Source organism: Suncus etruscus, chromosome 1 (genome assembly GCF_024139225.1).
Source record: "Suncus etruscus isolate mSunEtr1 chromosome 1, mSunEtr1.pri.cur, whole genome shotgun sequence".
Classification (NCBI taxonomy): Eukaryota; Metazoa; Chordata; class Mammalia; order Eulipotyphla; family Soricidae; genus Suncus; species Suncus etruscus.
The window spans coordinates 12,004,050-12,025,689 of NC_064848.1; the positions used below are offsets into that span (position 1 = coordinate 12,004,050).

The 21,640-nt window shown below is 39.6% G+C and overlaps 1 protein-coding gene across 1 annotated transcript in view; it reads left to right on the plus strand.

The window, feature by feature from the left end:
• The window catches only part of NEO1 (neogenin 1), a 198,761-nt gene that overhangs the window by 122,300 nt on the left and 54,821 nt on the right, over nt 1-21,640 (plus strand). The window contains 2 exon segments of the mRNA XM_049777588.1: nt 10,635-10,794; nt 16,563-16,717. Coding sequence (XP_049633545.1) covers nt 10,635-10,794; nt 16,563-16,717 — 315 coding nt within the window.

Below are 21,640 nucleotides of genomic sequence, written 5' to 3' on the forward strand. Positions count from 1 at the left end.
CTTATGCTAACTTTTTCTGACATAATCATTGTACAGTAGTCAAAGCTAAAGTTGACATCGGTTAACTTAAACTGTAAAGTGTTCTGTTTCATCAGTTTTCCCACTATTGTCTATTTTCTGTTACAGGATCCAATTTTGGATCTCACAGTTCATTTATTTGTCATATCTCCTTATTCCTTGTTAATGTCCTTCAATCTTTCCTACTATGTTGTACCCATGACATGTTCAGAAAGTACTGGTCTCAATCTTTCCTACTATGTTGTACCCATGACATGTTCAGAAAGTACTGGTCAAGTATTTATAATATTTTTCAGTTTGCTTTTGTATGATGTTTCCTCATGATCAACTTTCTTTCAGAATGTATGTGTTCTTTCCAGCACATCCATATCCAGTACACATGATAAATTGATCTTATTACTTGGTAATATCAGACTTGTCATGTGGTTAAGATTCAGTCTTCTGGGGCCAGTGAGGTGGCGCTAGAGGTAAGGTGTCTGCCTTGCAAGCGCTAGCCAAGGAAGGAGCGGTTCGAACCCCTGGCGCCCCATATGGTCTCCCCAAGCCAGGGGCAATTTCTGAGCACTTAGCCAGGAGTAACCCCTGAGTATCAAACCATGTGGCCCCAAAAACAAAAACAAAAAAGATTCAGCCTTCTGAATTTCTCCACTGTAGTTACTTTTTCTCTGTAATTAACAAATATTTTAGAATATAGAGCAATGGAGCATCAGTTTTGCTGTTGTTATTACTGGGGCTTTATCAGATAGCATCTCTTTGTATTTATTACTTCTGTTTAAGTGAAATGACTTTAGTCTTCTGCCTGGTGATTGTAAGCTTGGCATCATCTGGCCTTCCAGAACTTGCTGTGGAAGAAGATGGGGAGATGCCCTATTTTAGTATAGTAATTAGTATGATTTCCCTGTTGACCATCTCTGAGCCTATGTACTATCTATCTATCTATCTATCTATCTATCTATCTATCTATCTATCTATCTATCTATCTATCTATCCATCTATCTATCTCCTTCCTCCCTTCCTCCCTTCCCTTCCCTTCTCTCTCTCTCTCTCTCACTCTCTCTCTCTCTCTCCACCCTTCCACCCTCTATCCCTCCTTCCCTCCCATCCTCCCTCCTCCAACCAACCAGTCATTTCTGAGCCTATATATTATCAGGAGTTGCAAACCTCCTTTCTGCAGGGGATTTAATGCTTCCTAGTTGAATGCCTTCTAGTTCCTACCTCCCCTACCTCCATCTTCCTCCCTCTCTTCTGGAGAGCAGCTAGAGTCTCAAGTTTTCGAGACGGTTTTGTGATTTCATCAAGGCCAGCTGGTTTGAGTTTTTTCTCTAGTGCTCCTAAATTGACTGTTCTATTAATTAGTATTTTCAGTCAAATTCCTTTTGGGGGGGGTGTGGACCCACATTCAGTGGCAGTCAGGTTACTCTGGCTCTTCACTCAGAAATCATTCCTAGCAGGCTCAGGAGACCATATGGGATGCCGGGGATTGAACCTGGGTCAGCCGCCTGCAAGGCAAGTGCCTTATCCATTCTGATATTGTTCTGGCCCCCTTTCTGTCAACTTTATTTTTCCTCCTATTTTTGCTAGAGATTATAGGTACCTGTTAGGGAAACAAACCTTCATTTTTGATGAAACTATATCTTGTTTCCTTTGGGGCTATTTAATCTGGCAGACCCAGATTAAAGATTTTATCCTAAATTGTTTTAGCCTTCATTCTAAAATTGAAGATAAAATAGCCCTTTGCAAATAATAGCCAAAATAAACTAATATACAGTGACAGCCTAAGTATAAGTAACAAAAAGAGGGCTCATGAATAATTTGTGATATATGTATAATAATATTTCATAGTTGGTATATTGAAATATGTGTATAAGATTATAGGAGAAGTTTAAAAACATGCTGCATTAGCTAGTAGTTAGCAAGAAGACTTCTTTTGTATCATTCCATTCTCATATAATTGAAAAGACACAAATATCTGAAGGAATACTTCATACCAAACATTTGATACAATACCAAACATTATTTTGGAGATGAGTAAGAATAGGATTTTTATCTTTTTTTTACTTTGTATGTTTACGTATTGCATGAAGAAGCTTATTTTTGGTTAGACAAATATGAATTAGTCTACAGAAACTGGAGGTCTTCCTGTTGGTGTTGTGTGTTGTTGATTTTATTGCTAGACAGTAGTATCTCAGGTATCATTTAGTAAAATTAATTAAGACAAAACAGTTTGTGTTCAAGTAAGAACAAAAACTGGTTAATAAACTATATAAGTTTTTCCTGTATAGAATTGCTGGAAGTCCTTACCATGCTAATAAATATGGCAGACCTCCACTTTCTCCACATCTCCAATTCTGTAAATGTCTCCCTGCTCTTGTTCACACTGCTGCTGAGTGTAGAGCAGGATGTAGTAATTGTAGAGGATGTGAATTTAACTAAGTGATGGACCATGAATTCTGAATAATAAAGTTCAGTAATGGTGCTCTGAGCTTCCTGAGGAAAACTATTGTAGAGAGTCCTTAATATGAGGAGATGATGAGTTAAAGAGAACATGTTTACCTCTTGAAGACATTCAGAAGATTTTGAAGGACATTTCAAAACTGTTTCTCAAAGAAAAATTATGAAAAAGTGACAAAATTGAGTTTCAAAAAGCAAACATTGCCACTCCCAACTCTAGATGGTGTGAGAAGGTATCAGGTTAAGATCATTGGATTTACTTAACCAAAACCATGCCAGAGCAGCATGGTCTTTATCAGAGCACACATGGGTATGTGCTTTATCAAGCACACATGGGTATGTTGGTTAAAGTTATAATTAAATGCTACTATACATTGTACTTTATCCAGCACATACCAATTGCTTATTAAAGCTGGAGCTATGAAGCACTGTGTTGAAGGACTTTGAAAGTGATTTCTTTAAAAAATAATCAAGCAACTTTAATGATTTCTTCTAGTAATTTAAGATCAGATCAAGAGAGTCCTCTTTTTTTAGAACCTCTCACAGGTCACTTGGTTTATTTTAGGACCCTGTGGAGGTCCTTATTTCAGTGCCAATGCTTTGGCAAGCTGCTTCCAAGCTTTATCCATAAGGTCAAAATTAACACTTTAAATGTTCACATGATGGGGCCGGCGGTGGCGCTAGAGGTAAGGTGCCTGCCTTGCCTGCGCTAGCCTTGGCTGGACAGCGATTCGATCCCCTGTTGTTCCATATGGTCCCCCAAGCCAGGAGCAACTTCTGAGTGCATAGCCAAGAGTAACCCTTGAGCGTTACCGGGTGTGGCCCCCCCAAAAAAAAATGTTCACATGTTGAAAGTAAAAGCCTTTTCTCAAACAAATTTCTCAACTACCCTTGTCTTTAATCATATTTTGTGTTCTGAACTTGGCAGTGTAAATGTAGATACAGAAACTATTCTCAAAATTCATTTAAAAAAATAAATAAAAAGCATAAAGACGCAAACAGCCTTATTAACTAACTTGACCCAACTTTACAGCATCTAGGCACAGATTCTTTTCACATATTTGTGGCACACTCAGCAGGGTAGAGTCTGTGTTACAAACTAAACAAATTTCAGTAAATGTAAAACACCAAGACCAGGATCCAAAAATGATTGAGAGAGCAGAGTGCAAGGCTTTGCATGTGAAGGTTTCCATCCTCAGAACTGTACCGTCTCCCAGACACTCCTAGGACTGGTTCCTGAGTGCAGCTGAATGTGCCCACAGAATGATAGACAAAGAAGAAACACTGAAACCATGTGAATATGTCTCTGACTCCCCCCAAAAATCAAATATAATTTTTATATCTGACTTGCCCCAAACCAGATCTTTAGCTTGCTTTGCTTTCTATACAACTGGGAAATCCTGTCAGGATCGTTCTTCCTCTCCTGTAATAATCATCAAATGTGCAGACCTGGACCCTTTGTAGTACATCAAAGGACGTAGAAGACATGGAGAAGATAAAAGGCAGCCGTGCTACTACTGTTATGTTGAGCAGTAAAGTTGTCTTGGATACAAAACTGTCACTTGACCTACATGTTAAGTTATTGCCTAAACTGTTAGCTCATAAGTCAGGCAGAATCTCTGACCCTGCCTAGTTCCTGAGTTTTCTTCAGTCCTTTGAACATATTTACTAACTGCTTTTGGGTCTTTATTAAAATAATATTTGAGGGCTCAGAGAGATAGCACAGCGGCGTTTGCCTTGCAAGCAGCTGATCCAGGACCTAAGGTGGTTGGTTTGAATCCCGGTGTCCCATATGGTCCCCTGTGCCTGCCAGGAGCTATTTCTGAGCGACAGCCAGGAGTAACTCCTGAGCACTGCTGGGTGTGACCCAAAAACCAAAAAAAAAAAAATATTTGAAACCAAAGTATAGTAATACTTAGTATTAGGGGCCAGAAAGATTAAGTCTGGTGGGAGGTGTTCTTGTCTTGTATGTAGCCAATCTTGGTTCAATTCCTACCACTATATCTGGTCTCCTTGTGTATGGCTCAGTGATCTCTGAACACATAGCCAGAAAAAAATTCCTGAGCATTGCTAGGTATGACCTTCAAAACAAAAACAGCAAAATAACAGCAACAGAAGATATTTGATGGGCTAGAGCATTAGCACAGTGGTTGGCTATTTGCCTGCAGCAGACCCAGGATGGGCCCAGGTTCGATTCCCAGATCCAGTATGGTCCCCTGAGCCTGCCAGGAGCAATTTCTGAGCAAAGAACCAGGAGTAACTTATCCCTGAGTGCCACTGGGAGTGGCTCAAAAACAAAAACAAAAGAAAGAGATACTTGATAATAGACTAACGTTTTCTCCCCACTGAGTGAGGATACACTTGGCAGGCAGTATGCTCCAGCTATAGAGCTTGTGTCTTCTTACATATATGAGGAGGCCCCAGGGTCTGTGAACCCAAGGAGTGCATAAAAATGAAATCTTTACATTGCTAGTGACTCTGGTGTAATTGAACTGACAGTTTTGTGGTATCATAATGATCTTTTCCCTTACTGAAATGGCAACAAAAGAGCCAGGCTGGGTTTTAGGGTTTAGAACACTATAACTGTTCCATCGTAACCACTACCTGGCATGGTTCAAACTTATGATAGACATATTTGCACAGTTTCCATAGTATAATTATAAATTTGCCATCATTGTTTATGGAGTTACACCTGGTAGTGCTTATGGAGTTACTCCTGAATGTACTTCGGAATCACTCCTGGCAGTATTTGGAGACCAATGATTGAACCCAAGTCAATCACATGCAATACTAGCAAGCATTACACCTTACCTGCTGTACTCTCTCTCCAATCCCAATATCAATATTATTTTATGTGCCTAAAGAAATTAAAATGTTACCTTGTATAATGAGATTTTAGAAACATTTGTTGTACTAAGATACTATTATAGCTTCTTCCACTTATGAATTCAATCAGTTTATATTGTTTGATGATGAAAGTATACAGAGTAACAGTGAGTGGTTCTGAGATAAAGCAGATAATTTTGTCCTATGGGAGCTTAGTGTGTGTGATATAACACAAACATGGGAGAAGAAGAAAAGTCAAGGGCCAGAGAGATAGTATGGAGGCAGGGCGCTTGCCTTGCAGGCAGAAGGACGGTGTTTCGAATCCCAGCATCCCATATGATCCCCCGAGCCTTCCAGGAGTGATTTCTGAGTATAGAGCCAGGAGTAATCCCTGAATGCTGCCAGGTGTGACCCAAAAGCAAAAACAAAAACAAAAACAAAAAAAAAAGAAGGAGGAGGAGGAAGAGGTAGAGAAGAAGAGGAGGAGGAGGAGAAGAAGAACCAAGTGCTGAATGCCTTTTTCAAATTTATGATTGCTTTAGAGGGTCAATAAGCCAAACGAATTTTCTGTATTATGCCATCTACTCCTCCCTACCTACATTCCTTTTCTAGTACCTTCATTAATATAGTCGTCTGTGTGTCACCATTTAATCTAAATGTAATGATAGCTTTATTATGTGTTATTCTTCTGGCCCATATCAGCCTATAGCATGGGCAAGGAGCACCATTAGTTCCAGTTTATAGAGATGGAAACTGAGGCCAGAGAGGCTAAGTGACTTCACATTAGTAGGAGATGCAGAGAGAGGTCACAACCCCAGTAATGTGCTGTGGGCTTTTTTGTGGCGCCTGTACTGCCTTTCCTCCAGCAGACTCTGTCTTCAAGCCAACAGGTGATTGAGGAAAATTTAACTTGGTGAGTTGTGTTTCTGGACAGTTAATCATTTCCCTTTTAGATTGCTTAGATAGCATGTAATTTCATAAACAAAGATCCATATTTCAAATTGCTTCTAACACACCTTTAGACATAGTTATTCAATACTGAATATATCATCTCTGCCTCAGTTACAATCTCTTTGATTCTGTTCTCCATTACTGATACTGCAATCCATTAGTCTCCCAAGACAGAAACCTAGAAAAATTTTACTACTTAATGTCACCCAGCAAGAGCCACTTCCACCCTCCCTCATAGCACTGGGTGAACAAGCTCACATAGTATGAAAAACTATATGAAAAATATCTCTGAAAGCTGTAAAGAAGAGGTCATTCAACATCTGTTGAAGTACCGTATTTGCCGGCGTATAAGACGACTCCCTAATTTTGCAGTTAAAACATAGGTTTAGGCATATATTTGCTGTATCAGACAGAACGTTCCTGTGCTGCAACTGTTTGTACCACAGTGAGCCAATCACAACAAGCAAAGGTTCAAAGGTTATACTGAATGACTTCCTCTCTGACTCTGGCCAATCTGAGCAGGCTTTTTACAGTGTAGATTCGGGTCCAGAACATTGTCTAATTTGCATGCATCAAAAGCCTGCTTGGATTGGCTGAGTTAGAGAGGCGGTCCGAGCAGCCTTGCAGTGATTGGTGCAGGATCGAGTTGGAAAATTTGTTTTGTGGCAATATTCAGACAATTTTAGTTTAGCGGCATATTGAAACATTTTTCGGGATACACTCGGTGTATAAGACAACCCCCGATTTTCGGTTGACAATTTTTTGTTTCAAAAGGAAAATGGGAGGCATTACTTTCCCCAACTTTAAACTGTACTACAAAGCAGTAGTTATCAAAACAGCATGGTATTGGAATAAAGACAGACCCACAGATCAGTGGAATAGGCTTGAGTTCTCAGACAATGTTCCCCAGACTTACAATTACCTAATTTTTGACAAAGGAGCAAGAAATCCTAAGTGGAGCAGGGAAAACCTCTTCAACAAGTGGTGCTGGCAGAACAGGTTAGCCACTTGCAAAAAAGTGGACATAGACCCCCAGTTAACATCATGTATGAAGGTAAAATCGAAATGGATTAAAGACCTTGATATCAGACCTGATACCATAAGGTATATAGAACAACACGTCGGTAAAACACTCCATGACATTGAGACTAAAGGCATCTTCAAGGAGGAAACTGCGCTTTCCAAACAAATGGAAGCAGAGATCAACAGATGGGAATACATTAAGCTGAGAAGCTTCTGCACCTCAAAAGAAATAGTGCCCAGGATACAAGAGCCACCCACTGAGTGGGAGAAACTATTCACCCAACACCCATCAGATAAGGGGCTAATATCCAAAATATACAGGGCACTGACAGAACTTTACAAGAAAAAAACATCTAATCCCATCAAAAACTAGGGAGAAGAAATGAACAGATGCTTTGAAAAAAAAAAAAAAGAAATGCAAATGTCCAAAAGGCACATGAAAAAATGTTCCTCGTCACTAATCATCAGGGAGATGCAAGTCAAAACAACGATGAGATACCATCTCACACCACAGAGATTGGCATACATCACAAAGAATGAGAACAATCAGTGCTGGCAGGGATGTGGAGAGAAAGGAACTCTTATCCACTGCTGGTGGGAATACCATCTAGTCCAACCTCTATGGAAAGCAATATGGAGATTCCTCCAAAATCTGGAAATTGAGCTCCCATTCGACCCAGCTATTCCACTCCTAGGGATATACCCTAAGAACACAAGAATACAATACAAAAACCCCTTCCTTACACCTGTATTTATTACAGCACTATTTTCCATAGCAAGACTCTGGAAACAACCAAGATGCCCTTCACCAGACGAATGGCTAAAGAAACTGTGGTACATATACACAATGGAATATTATGCAGCCATTAGGAGAGATGAAGTCATGAAATTTTCCTATACATGGATGTACATGGAATCTATCATGCTGAGTGAAATAAGTCAGAGGGAGAGAGACAGACACAGAATAGTCTCACTCATCTATGGGTTTTAAGAAAAATAACAGTCACTTTTGCAACAATCCTCAGAGACAATGAGAGGAGGGCTGAAACTTCCAGCTCACTTCATAAAGATCACCACAAAGAGTGGTGAGTGCAGTTATAGAAATAACTACACAGAGAACTACCATAATCATGTGAATGAATGAGGGAACTGAAAAGCCTGTCTGGAGTACAGGTGGGGGTAGGGTGGGATGGAGGGAGATTTGGGACATTGGTGATAGGAATGTTGCACTGGTGAAGGGGGTGTTCTTTACATGACTGAAACCTAATCACAATCATACATGTAATCAAGATGTTTAAAGGGAAAAAAAAAGAAATGAACCCCCCCCCAAAAAAAAGTCGTCTTATACGCCAGAAAATACGGTATATAGAGCCACTTTCTTACAATGTTGACACTTGTGTCAATGAAGTATATGGGCTTATGACTGACCTATCACTTCACAGCTTTGCATTTTGATAGCATTCCTCACCCTTCAGATAGGTCCAGAGAAGTGGGGTGTGATAAAGTAAGCTATTTTTCCAAGATTACATTATTAATATGACTAGAATTTGAGGGGCTAATTCTTTTTTTTTTTTTTTTTGGATTTTTTGGGCCACACCCGTTTGATGCTTAGGGGTTATTCCTGGCTAAGGGCTCAGAAATTGCCCCTGGCTTGGGGGGACCATATGGGACGCCGGGGGATCGAACCACGGTCCTTCCTTGGCTAGCGCTTGCAAGGCAGACACCTTACCTCTCCGGCCCCAGAGAGGCTAATTCTTAAGGTAAAATTTCAAGTAGTTTCAATCCAGTACTACACCATCTAAAGACCTAGAGAAGTGAATTAGCCCTTTTAATACTCTTGTGCTATATTGATAGAGCTTTACTAAACAGCATTGTTTTAAGAATGGAATGAGTCATATGAAAACAAAGAACCAGATCGCAGAGCTCAGAAAACGGGAGCTGTTGGACCATTGTCTTCCCTATTCATTTAAAAACTTACCTGTCTCTTCAAAAATTCACTCCCATGTGTATGTTTACTCATTTTAGACTGTTGGTAGTTTAAATAGTAAGGACTGTGTTTACTCATTTTAAACTGTTGATAGTTTACAGACTATTTAATAGGAGTTCACTGCCCTGATGCTTTATTGAAATCCAGATTCACAGTTTTCATGTTTTCCTCTCTGTTTCTTTCCTGCTAACTTTCCTGTTAAGGAAATGGTACAGTTCTCATGAATACCTTTTGTTGAAAATGAAAAGGAACTGGGGGTGTAATTCTAGTAGTAGATCACATGCATCCCGTGTGAGGGCTTAATTCATGGTATCACAGCACCATTGTATGTGATCCTCCAGCCCCTAGGCACCATAAGACAGGATCCCCAGCACTGCCACGGCACAAAATAAGAACTGAAACTGATGCTTTCTTGCCCCAAAGTATGAATGAGATTTTAGGTACAACTTCCAGAAGAAAGATCTAAAATAAGAACCATCAAGCAACATGAGTGAATAGGATATAGTAAAGTCAGCTGTGATGAACAGATGGAAGGCCCCTGTGGACTAGCAGAGCTTGGATTTGATAGGGCTTTATCCATCCCATCAGCCCTGGATGTCTGAAGGCCTTGGCAGTGAGGACTGTGACAAACAGATAAACTTCTTATTGTATTCTTATTGTGTGGTTTTGTAGTCATGGAATATTTGATTGGGGGTTTATACTGTCATAGTTAAGCAAATTGATATGCAGACAAAAGTGAATTATCAGTAGAAAAATACTGTCCAGAACCCACCCCACTTCTGGGGTTTGACCGAAAACGAGAGCAGATTTTAACACAGACAAGGTGAAGAGATAGCTCCAAATTCTAAGGACAAACACAGTGACCATACTAGGCTCATCCATTCTGCATGCAATCTTTCATACCTTGAAAAAGAACATATTGAAGCCATTACCATCCATGGGGCCTTTGTGTGTGAAATTATAGATGTTGCATGCTTATTTCAGGATTAAGGACAATTATGTGGGCACTGCTGTGTCTTCCTGTGAGGTGTTTTATTTTCACCTGTCACTGTCCTTGTCCCTTGCTGACATCCATTATAGTGACCAGAAAGTCCTGCTTGCTATCCAGTGATGTGTCTCAGATATTTCCCGTTAGTTGAGTAATTGCCCCAGCCTGCATGAAGCCTTCAGTTTAATGGCCTTTTTTATGTTCATTCATTTTATTTCATTTCCCATCGTGGTTTTGTTTATTTCTTTTTTTGTTTTTGTTTTTTCTGTTCTCTTTTGTAAAACCGTCGTGGTTTGCCCTTCATATTCCCCAATGTTTGCACATGACAAGATGTTGCCATCCCAACATTACCTCCCACTTCACTGACCAGTGCCACTACTGACCATCTAGCACCAGCCACGACAGGACCACTGCCCTCAGCTCCACGGGACGTCGTGGCTTCCCTGGTCTCTACTCGCTTCATAAAACTTACATGGCGGACACCTGCATCAGACCCTCATGGCGACAACCTCACCTACTCTGTCTTCTACACCAAGGAGGGCATTGCGAGGTAAGTGTCACAGTTTGGGCAGCCGTTGGCTGCATCATGGTTCACAGCCTGGACTGACTTATGCTGACTTTATAGATTTGGGGGCCTGAACACTTTTCAGTTCAGGAAATACGGCTTCTGAGATTCAAGGATTCTAATTTTAAGTCATCAAAAATGAAATTTCATCCTGTACTTCGAAATCCTTTCCTGTCCTTCCTGGGATGGCTTGGAGAAAGGGCAAATAGAATGATATTGGTGGAAGTATAAAAATGTAAGCCAGACCTACCTTTCTTCATATAACACATTATAGCTTGTAGGTTAAAGTTTATATAGAACTCTCTGGTGCTAGACACTAAGGTAAAATGTTTTAAATGGTGTCATCAAAAGGAACACTGGCCTGTACCTCTTATGTGGCTGTAGATTAGAGCTTTTAGTTCAACACTGTCCTCACTCACATCACTGTTCTGCCTTTTTGCCTTTTTTTTATGTTTAGAGCCTGTAACTATTCTGAAATTTTCTAGATTTTGCTAACATGTTATATCAGTGTGTCTGATCAATAGAACAAACTGACATAGTGGCAAGAAAGAAGCTTTCATTGAGTGAAAAAAATATTTTTAAAGAACTGCTGTTGAGATCATTGTCCCACTGATAAAAGTAAAAGTTGTTGGCCAAAGTGTTAGTACAGCGGTAGGGCATTTGCCTAGCCTGCGGCCAACCCAGTACAAATCTGGGATCGATCCCCAGCATCCCATATAATCCCCTGAGCCTGGCAGGAGAGATCTCTGAGCACAGAATGAGGAGTGACCTCTGAGTACTATGTGGCCCAAAACCAAAAAAAAGGAAGGGGTGGCCTGAGCAATAGCAAGCGGTAGGGCATTTGCCTTGCACGCAGCTGACCTGACCCAGGACGGACCGCGGTTTGATCCCCGGTGTCCCAAATGGTCCCCCAAGCCAGGAGTAACTTCTGAGTGCATAGCTGGGAGTAACCCCTGAGCATCACTGGGCATGACCAGAAACAAAACAAAAAACACAAACAAAAAATATAAAGTTGTTGCTCTGTCTTACATATAATCTTATAGAGGAATTAAGCTATTCTTTAAACATAATTTATAATAAAAGATGTCAACTGTTAATCATTTAAGTATGAATGCCCACTTAAAAGAAGACAAAAATCAGAGCCCTTAATAAAAAAGATTGAGAATGTTATGTAATTATAGCAAATGAAACTAAAATTTTAAATTTTAAATTAAAATTTAATTAAAATTTTAAAATTAAAAATTTTAAAGAAAATCAAATGATTAAGATAAGAAAAATAAGCAAACATTTATCTAATAATTGAGTAGGTATCTTATCTCTATAACAGACTCCTACAAATTCACAGAAGTTAGTGGAAATCTCATTAAAGTTAAAAAAAAAAAACAACGTTTTTTTTATTACTAGAAACCTTGGAAGTACAAATAATAAGTAACTGTGTTTCACCTGTAAGGATGGCAAAAGCTTGTAGTTGATACTTTCCAGATTTAAGTTACAGGCTGGGAAGAATTCTACTCTATGTTATTAGTGGCACTGTAAAATATCTTTTGGAGAATGTGATTTGTTGAGACTTTTATCATTTTAATGCAATACTCTGATAGTCATTCATAGCTCAAGTACTTTTTATATATATGCATAAGATACATATAAATACTTATGCCATTGGACGAATTGGAAGAAAGGAAAGAATGTGTCTTTTGACAAATGAATGGGTGCATAATTAAAGTGTATATTCATAGGAAGTGTGATGCAATGGGTTTAAAAATATTTAGGTGTGTAAATGCCTAGAGCAATAATTCTCAACCAGGAAAATTTTCACTCCCCACCCCCAGGAAACATTTGGTAATGTCTAGCAACACTTTTGGTCATCATAACTAAGGTGGAAAGGGAGAACTTCCTGACATCTGTGAGCAGAAATAGAGATGTCAGTAAACCTCCTACAATGCACAGGACAGCCCAACATCAAAGAAGGGTTTTACCTAAAATCTTTTTTTTGTTTTTGTTTTTGTTTTTTATTTAGGTCACACCCGGGAGCGTTCAGGGGTCACTCCTGGCTTTATGCTCAGAAATCACATATGGGATGCCGGGATTCAAACCACCATCCTTCTGCATGCAAGGCAAACACGTTACCTCCATGCTATCTCTCAGGCCCCAAGTTTTACATAAATCTTAATAACACTGAGGTTGGAAAGGCCTGGCACAAAAATTTCTGTTCAGGGTAGGACAGGCTTTTGGGGGAGAGAAACTGATATTTTCCCTTAATATTTACTTTTATTTTTAAAGAAAGTGGTAACTAAACTTTGTGATTCAATGATCATGATTTAAATCAGTTAACAACGATTAATACATGAAATTAGAATTTGAAAAAGTATATTAAATTGATAGAGGATGAAAGGTCAAAGCACACACACACACACTCACACAAAAGCAATGCAAGGTAATGATCCAATTTAATGTATGTGTCTACAATTCAAAGAAAGAGAGTGAAAAATATACACTGTGTGGCTGAAATGCCACTTTTTTGCTTTGAAGTGGGAGGCCGAGATTCAATACTCAGCACCCCCCACTGCCAAGAGTGACCCCTGAGCCACTGCTGAATGTGACACAAACTGTCTGCTCCTTGAAAAGTTATCTAACTGGTTAGGTTTGGAATTCCAAGACTTGATATATAATGTATTTTGAAATCATTTTTCTGATCATGTGTCATTCCATAAATATCATGCTTGATACGAAAAAAAAAAAACTAGTAGTAAAAGATGATCAAAAAGTAAATGTTTGGGGCCAAGTGTTAGAATGCCAGTATGAATTTGAGCACATTGGTTATTGTGTGGGCTGCTAGACATGTATGTCTTTCCGTGGTTTATTAAGTAAACCGCTCTTGTCTGAAGCACTTGGAAAGCACTTTACAAGATTGATGAAGAATGGAGTCATAGAAACTAATCCAGCAGTAGTTCTATTAATCTGAACAGCTGGTAGGTATGACCTGATTGGATATGAGAGCAGTGACAAAAGTGGGACAGGATGAACTTTGGAACTTTTTGAAACTTTTTGTTTCTTGCATATGGGTGGAGGCATTGGTGGTGGGAATGTTGCACTGATGAAGGGGGGGTATTCTGTTTATGACTTAAAACCAACTACAATCATGCTTGTAATCATGGTGCTTAAATAAAGATTTATATATATATAATGTGTTCGAGCCACACTCAGCGGCACTCATGGGTTACTCCTAGCTCTCTGCTCAGAAATCGCTCCTGGCAAAGCAAATGACCTACCATGCTATCTCTCCGGCCCTGAGATTATATATAATATAATATAATATTTAAAATATATAATATTTAAAATATATAATATTTAAATATCTATAATATTTAAAATATATATTTTTAAATGACTTTAGAACAAAAAAGTATGATTTCTGATAGAAGCATTAACATAGAAACACTAAGTCAGAAAACTAGATCCTTATTTGCTTCATAAACTAAATTCATCCAAACTTTTAATTAACCCAGTTTTTATCATCTGAAAAATTAGGCTAATAAGTTTTCTTCAGACATATAAAGCCATTCCGTCTGAAGGGAGAGAAGTAATCCGTTAGCATTTATAAATTTTCCCCTTCTTCCTGCACTTGAAAATTCAACCACCAGATGGTAGTATATGTCCGTCATTCTTGTGGGCTGTCATTGTGGGCAACTATGAAGGCAAAGGATGCCCCTCTGCCTTTTCAACTCAAAATTTCCACCTTTCCCCCCTAGTGCCTTTAACTTAAGGAATAGCACTTCCGAGATATTATCTACTAAAAGAAGATCAGGTTAATCATTTCAAAAATCAATAGCACTTTAGACATGGATGATGAAGCCTTAAATAGTCTTATCCAGGAATTAGCAAATTTTGGGCTCTGGACTAGATCAACTTTATTTTTATGACCAAGATCTAAGATCATTTTTAGATTAACTAAATTTTTTTCTTTGTTTTGTTTTTGTTTTGGGGCCACACCCAGTGATGGTCAGAAATTACTCCTGGCTATGTGCTCAGAAATCATTCTTGTCTTGGGGGACCATATGGGGCACCAGGGATCAAACTGAGGTCTGTCCTGGGTCATCCACATGCAAGGCAAATGCCCTACAGCTGTGCTACTACACTGGCCCATATTAACTACATTTTTAAAATCTATTTTTGGTTTTGGTGCCTGCACCCAGCAGTGCTCAGGGGTTACTCTGGCTCTGTGCTCAGGAATTACAACTGGTGGTGCTCAGGGAACCATGTCGGATGCCAGGGATTAAACCCATGTTGACAGCTTGCAAGGCAAATGCCCTACCCACTGGACTATTTCTCTGGCCCCAACTACATATTTTGTATATATCCTAGAAGTACTTACAGTACCAGTGGCATATCTTAAGCATCAGTGTCATTATTCATGTAATAGAATTTTTTTCTTTGTTTTGAGGACACACCTGGTAGTGTTCAGGCTTTTCCCTGGCTTGACATTCACAAATTACTCCTGGGTGCTCAGGAGACATATATAGGGTACTAGGGATTGAACTGAATCCAGGTTAACTACAAACAAGGAAAGTGCCCTAGCACTGTGCTATTTTGTTCCAGTCCCTTTGCTCCCAATTTTAAAAGCTGTTGCCTCTAAGTATTTTTTGTTTGTTTGTTTTCCTTTGGTTTTTGGACTGCACCTGGTGATGCTCAGGGATTACTCCTGGCTCTGCACTCAGGAATTACTCCTGGAGGTGCTCAGTGGACCATATGGGATGTCAGATATTGAACACAGCTTGGTTACTTGCAAGGCAAGTACTCTACCCACTGTGCTCTCACTCCAGCTCTTTAGTTTTACTATTAATTCTATTACCTAAAATATTCACAAAACTCTTTAATATTTCCTATAAAAGTTGATTCATACCTGTAGTCAGCTCTGATTTGTCTTCCTGAAAATCGCCTTTGAAAACACAGTTAATTCCTAAAGTTAATGACCAGCAGCTGTGCCACTAGCAAAGCCCCCCCACCTAACTTTTTTTTCCCCACCTGTTGCATAAAATAATTAACGATGGTGCTGGATGGCGATGGATGGCGATGGATTCCTTTCTGCCACCCCAGGCCACATGGCTCTGCAACTCCATCCAGCCGGCCGGGTTCCAGGCCCAGGTGAAATCACTCACTCACACGCAGGCTTCAGGAAGAATCATCTTTATTCATGCCCTAGCCACCACAGGTGTGTGGCCTATGTCAACCTTTCAAGCACAGCATTATTTTGCTAGCCCTGCATCTTATCTCCTGTTAGCCATCTTCCCTTTGGGCTCCATGCGGCCCAAAGATCCAAAAGCCGGCCAAGAGACAAAAAGGGCCGAATCCCCTTCGTCCCAGGCTTATCTAACTTTATTCCGACCCCTCCCAGGAATGGGAGGTCTTGCAGGTAGGGTCACACCTATTATCCGGTTCCCTAGACCCCTCCCAGAAATGGGTGGGTCTTGGGGTACACCACACCCACCTAACTTTTATCTGCGAAGAAATCATAGTTCTGACCAAAGATGATGTTGCACTTCAACCAGAACCATATTCCACCCTTAAAGTTTTCTTTCTGTTGAGAGTTAATTTGACATAGCTACATGGTTTTCTCTCTACAGGCATTACACTGAAAATGAATATTACCTGGTTTTCTTTCAAACCATACCAAAAAAAAAAAAAATGAAAATGATTAACATACTGTGTACTGTAGAGATCTTGCTGTTTATTTCCAAACACTTCTTGATTCAAAGGGAACGTGTCGAGAATACCAGTCGCCCTGGAGAAATGCAGGTAACCATTCAAAACCTGATGCCAGCCACTGTCTACATCTTCAGAGTTGTGGCTCAGAATAAGCATGGCTCCGGAGAGAGCTCAGCTCCCCTTCGAGTGGAAACACAGCCAGAGGGTAAGTCCTCCGGAACTCTCAGCCCACTTTCAGATCGGCCTCTCTTATGTGTGCGGTATTGAACAAGCAGACATCTCACTCGGGCAAGAAAGTGAGATCATGACAAACAGCAAATAACACAAGACAGCGTGATTCTGCTGCTATATATTCAGATATTGGCTGTCCTTAGCTTGGATGCCTTCTAGGATCTTTCCTCTGATCCTGTTCAATGTTGTGTTTCTGTAGTATAAGATAAATGATTACTTTATTTCCATGATACTGACTATGTTGCTTGGTTTCAACAGCAAAAACAGCTTTTAACACCTCTTGTGTTCCACATGCTCACTGGACTAACTTGTCCATGGAATTTAATAGCTAATAGGTATTTAATAGCTGCCCTCAGTTGGATTTCCTTGATCTTTATGTATACTACATGCTTTGCGATCTCTTTTAGGCTTTACTTTGGAACTGCGACCTTTTGTGACCTCTTGTGCTAAAGAGCATTAGTTCCAGTTGCATTTCTTAAGATCTTCTGCAACTTAGAATGAGGTGTCAGGCTGGTTTATTTTCTAAACATTTTATATATCTTAAGATACGGTTATAAGCTGTGGGCCTGAAATTATAAGAAGCAATCGTTTTAGAATTACTGCTTTTCCTTCTGAGACTCTTCTCACATCCTTTTCTTGGACTTTAGTTTAAATACAAGCCCTGCGTTTCTTGGGTCACTTCTCTGGTTTTTCTTCTGTTAACTGCACTAGTTTTTCTGTGGTTTTACTTTGGATACATAGAAGATAGATTTGCAGAGGCTTCTGACCAGGGAACTAAACACATCAGTGTCCCTGTGATGCTATGGAAATAATTCAACCTTCTGTATTGTATATCAGTGATGTACCAGACTATCCACTACTGATTACTTTCTAACCAGATACTACCAGAAGGCATGTAGACACAGAGATGAACAGGACTAAAATTTTCCTAAAGAAGGAACAGCCAAGCTAGGAAGCTATTGCTCATAGAACTTACAGGTGAGGGATGGAGTGCAGGCATGAAGCAGGCTGTCAGAGAGGGGATGACTTAAAGACAGAGCTTCTCCCACTGCAGGGCAAGACTGTGGAATCTCACAGACAAGATCTGGGACATCCATTCAGTTCCCAGCTCAGTGCTCGTCTATTCGCTGCATTCTACAGAAGACACTAGGGTATAATAACGCACATAGAACAGTTACTGAAGCCAAAGAGGGCAGGGCAGTGGGTGCTTACCTTACTTGCAGACAATCTGACTTTGATTCACAGCACCCTATGTGGTCCCCAAGCACCATCAAGAGCACAGAAACAGGAGTAACACTTAAGCATTTTTGAGTGTGGCCCAGAAGCCAAAAAAGAAAAGAAACAGTTACTTTTCTTTCTTTCTTTCTTTCTTTCTTTCTTTCTTTCTTTCTTTCTTTCTTTCTTTTCTTTCTTTCTTTCTTTCTTCTTTTCTTTCTTTCTTTCTTTCTTTCTTTCTTTCTTTTCTTTCTTTCTTTCTTTCTTACTCCTCTCTTTCTTTCTTTCTTTCTTCTCTCTCCTTTCTTTCTCTCTCCTTTCTTTCTCTTTCTTTCTTTCTTTCTTTCTTTCTTTCTTTCTTTCTTTCTTTCTTTATTTCTTTCTTTCTTTCTTTCTTTCTTTCTTTCCTTCCTTAATTCCTTCCTTCCTTCCTTCCTTCCTTCCTTTTCCTTTTCTTTCTTTTTAGTGTGTGTGGTTTTTGGGTCACACCCAGCAGTGCTCAGGGGTTACTCCTGGCTCTATGCCCAGAAGTTGTTCCTGGTAGACTCGGGGGACCATGTGGGATGCCGGGATTCGAACCACTGTCCTTCTGCATGAAAGGCAAATGCCTTACCTCCGTGCTATCTCTCCAGTCCCAAAACAGTTTTCAAAGGCAGGCTCATAGGAAAAGATGGGACCTGAGAAAAGCTTTCAAGCATTTGACTTGCCCTTAGGAAAGCAAGTACATCACCTAAACTCCAAAATTAAGATCAGACAGTGCCTATGAAAAATGAAGGAAAAGATACCTGGATTCAGTCTATCCTGGAGCTGTTGTGAACCTTTGGAAAATACATAAAATTCAGTTTACATTCACATTCCCCCGCCCCCCCCCAAAGAGTCCATGGCTTTTGTTACCATTTTAGAAATGACCAAATTGAGAGTGTTGGGAACCACTAACCTAGGAAGGTCACAGTGAGATTCAGGGATGAGCAAAAAGATCTGAGGGAGTTTGATATGAGCCTCTGTGCCAGGTGGAGAGAAGAGAAAATCTTGACTTTGGTTTGCTGAAGATTTCAGTCTGGCTCCAGGGATCGATCAGCTAGACAAGAGTGACTGCAATTAGAAAAGGAGTTTGAAAGCAGCTAAATGAGAATAAAAGTGGAGGGGGCAGTAGATTCAGGTGAAAGGAAAGGAGGAAAGGAGAGACCGTATAACATGTTTTGACAAGAGTAGTTCAGAGAGGTTAAGGCCTTGCATGTAGCCAACCCAGGTTCAATCCCTGGTCCCCAACTAACTGCACCGCCAGGAAGGGTCCCTGAGCACAGAGCCAGGAGAAGGTCCCGAGCACAGACAAGCTTAACAAAATGGGAACAAAATTTTTTTAATTAATTAATTTTAGGGCCACACCCAGTGGCGCTCAGGGGTTACTCCTGGCTCTGTGCTCAGAAATCACTCCTGGCAGGCTCTGGAGACCATGTGGGATGCCAGGAATCTAACCCAGGTCTGTCTGGTAAGACAAACACCTTACCACTGTGTTATTGCTCCAGATTCTTTATTGCTCCAAAATTATTTTTTTTAATTAAAAAAAAAAAAGGTGGTGGTGGTGAGGGGTTTGCTCTTTGTCTGGAGATATTTATCCTTTCTGAAGAGGCTTTAAGTATTGAGTCTTTGGAAAGTATTTTGCATATTTTACTTTGCAAGTCAACTTCAAACTTTTTCCATTTATTATGCCACCATGCAGCTGAGATGAAAGAATTTATTAACACCTTTTTCAGGATCATATTTGCCTACATTTATTTAGTGAATATACTGAAAGAGATTTTGAAGGAATACGGGGGCTGTTTTGTTTTTTCTTCCCCGTTATAACTTAGACGAAAGTTTTTCATGGCAGAAGTGTGACAAAACCCACCTGTCAGGCTAAACTGAATATGCTTTTAACATTCAGTGAATGACATGATTCATGGCTAAATAAAGTAAACAACTGTTAAAATAACCATATTCAGGTCTCTGTTAACAAAACTAATCCTAAACTATAAGCTGTTATTTCAGAAAGCCAGTTTTACATCTTGTTAGTTTTCCCCCCTATCTCTTCCAGTCTAATGAATGTCTTTTAAAGAAACACTGACACTAGGGAAACATTTTTAAAATACAGCAGGTCTACCCATGTGTAAATGTAACAACTATGCAGAATGTGTCTAAATGGGACTGAGACCTCTCAAGCGGACAGAAAATGTGTAGCGAAAAATTATGTGTGCTAGTGGAGGAGTTTGAACCAGACAAGCAGTGAATTGGAGGATTAAAATCAGTCAACTACATGTGCGGTCTTGGGGCTTGCGTAGCTCAGTCATGGTCCTCTCCCACCAATTCTTCTTGAACCAATGTCTTAGAGCCAGGAAGGACTCAACTCCTGGCTCTACTGCTTACTATTTTCCCCTTTACTAGAAGTGATACTTGACCTTGTATTCTGTAAATACGTCTCATTTTGTTTATGGGAAGTTATTGAAATGTCATTAGATAACATGTAAAGCACTTGATACTGGCTGGAAGTCCATAAGCTGGTAACTTTTAAAAATAATTTTTAAAATTTGATTTAATCGTATTCCTACATTGTTTTTATTCCATAACTGAGGTTGCATCCTTTCCAAATACAGATATTACCTGTGCCGTGCCATGTTTTCTGCTTAGAATTTTTAAGTAATGACCTGGAGATAATTCAAACCCTATGATTGGACATTTGAGGTTCCTGACTGTCTGGTTCTTATCATCGTTTTAAGTATTCTCGCCCCCAAACCATTTCTGTATTGACCTGAACCATGTGTCACTATTTTCTCATATAGCCTATTTATTGACTGGAGTAATTTCCTCCTTGGCACCCTCCCCTCTCTTTCCCTTTCTCTCACCTCTTTCCTCTCTTTTTCTTTTTCTCCCTTTTCTTTTTCTTTCTTCTTCTTACCTTTTTTTGTTTCTTTGGGGGGGGGTGTCTTCCCAATAATGCTTCAGACTCTGAAGGCTACTTCTGGCAGTATTTAGCCATCCTGAAAGTTCTATGTTGAGGACCCAGAAATACACTGCAATTTGAAGACCTAGTGGCGGCATGTCTGAGGCAGGCAGCCCTTTGGGCTATTTTATCTCCATACTCCTGTATTCTTTCATCTTGCTCTTTGGAAATCTTTGTGACCCTTTCTTACCCACCATTTTTTAGAGTTGAATTGGGTGTCTACTCTCTAGGTCTTTATTATGATTCTTTGCTGAGATATCAAGCATTATTTCTAGGTAACTTCTTGTGATTATCTTGGCCATCAGATAATAATAGCATCCTTAAGAACAAAAAACAAAGGACAATCTGTGTTGTGCTCCACAATTTGTTTAGATGCTCATTTTGTGGCATTTTTTGTCTATCCACTTAGGATATTATTTATAATTGTTTATATCTGACTTTCCTACTAGACTAATTGTCTTTGTGAGCAGAAACTTTGAGCCCTTTGGTCCAAAGAAAAGCTCTTATTGAGACAGTTGTTTTTATGTGTTACTCCATCCTACTTGCCCTAAAAACTAGAATGTTAAAACCACTGGGAAAATTCTATAGCATTCTTTTTCTTTTTCCTTTTGACTAAATTTGAGATACTTCACAACCTTGGATTTTTATTGGGGCCATAAAGAAGGAAATGAGTTTAATTATTATATTATATCAAAACCACTCCAA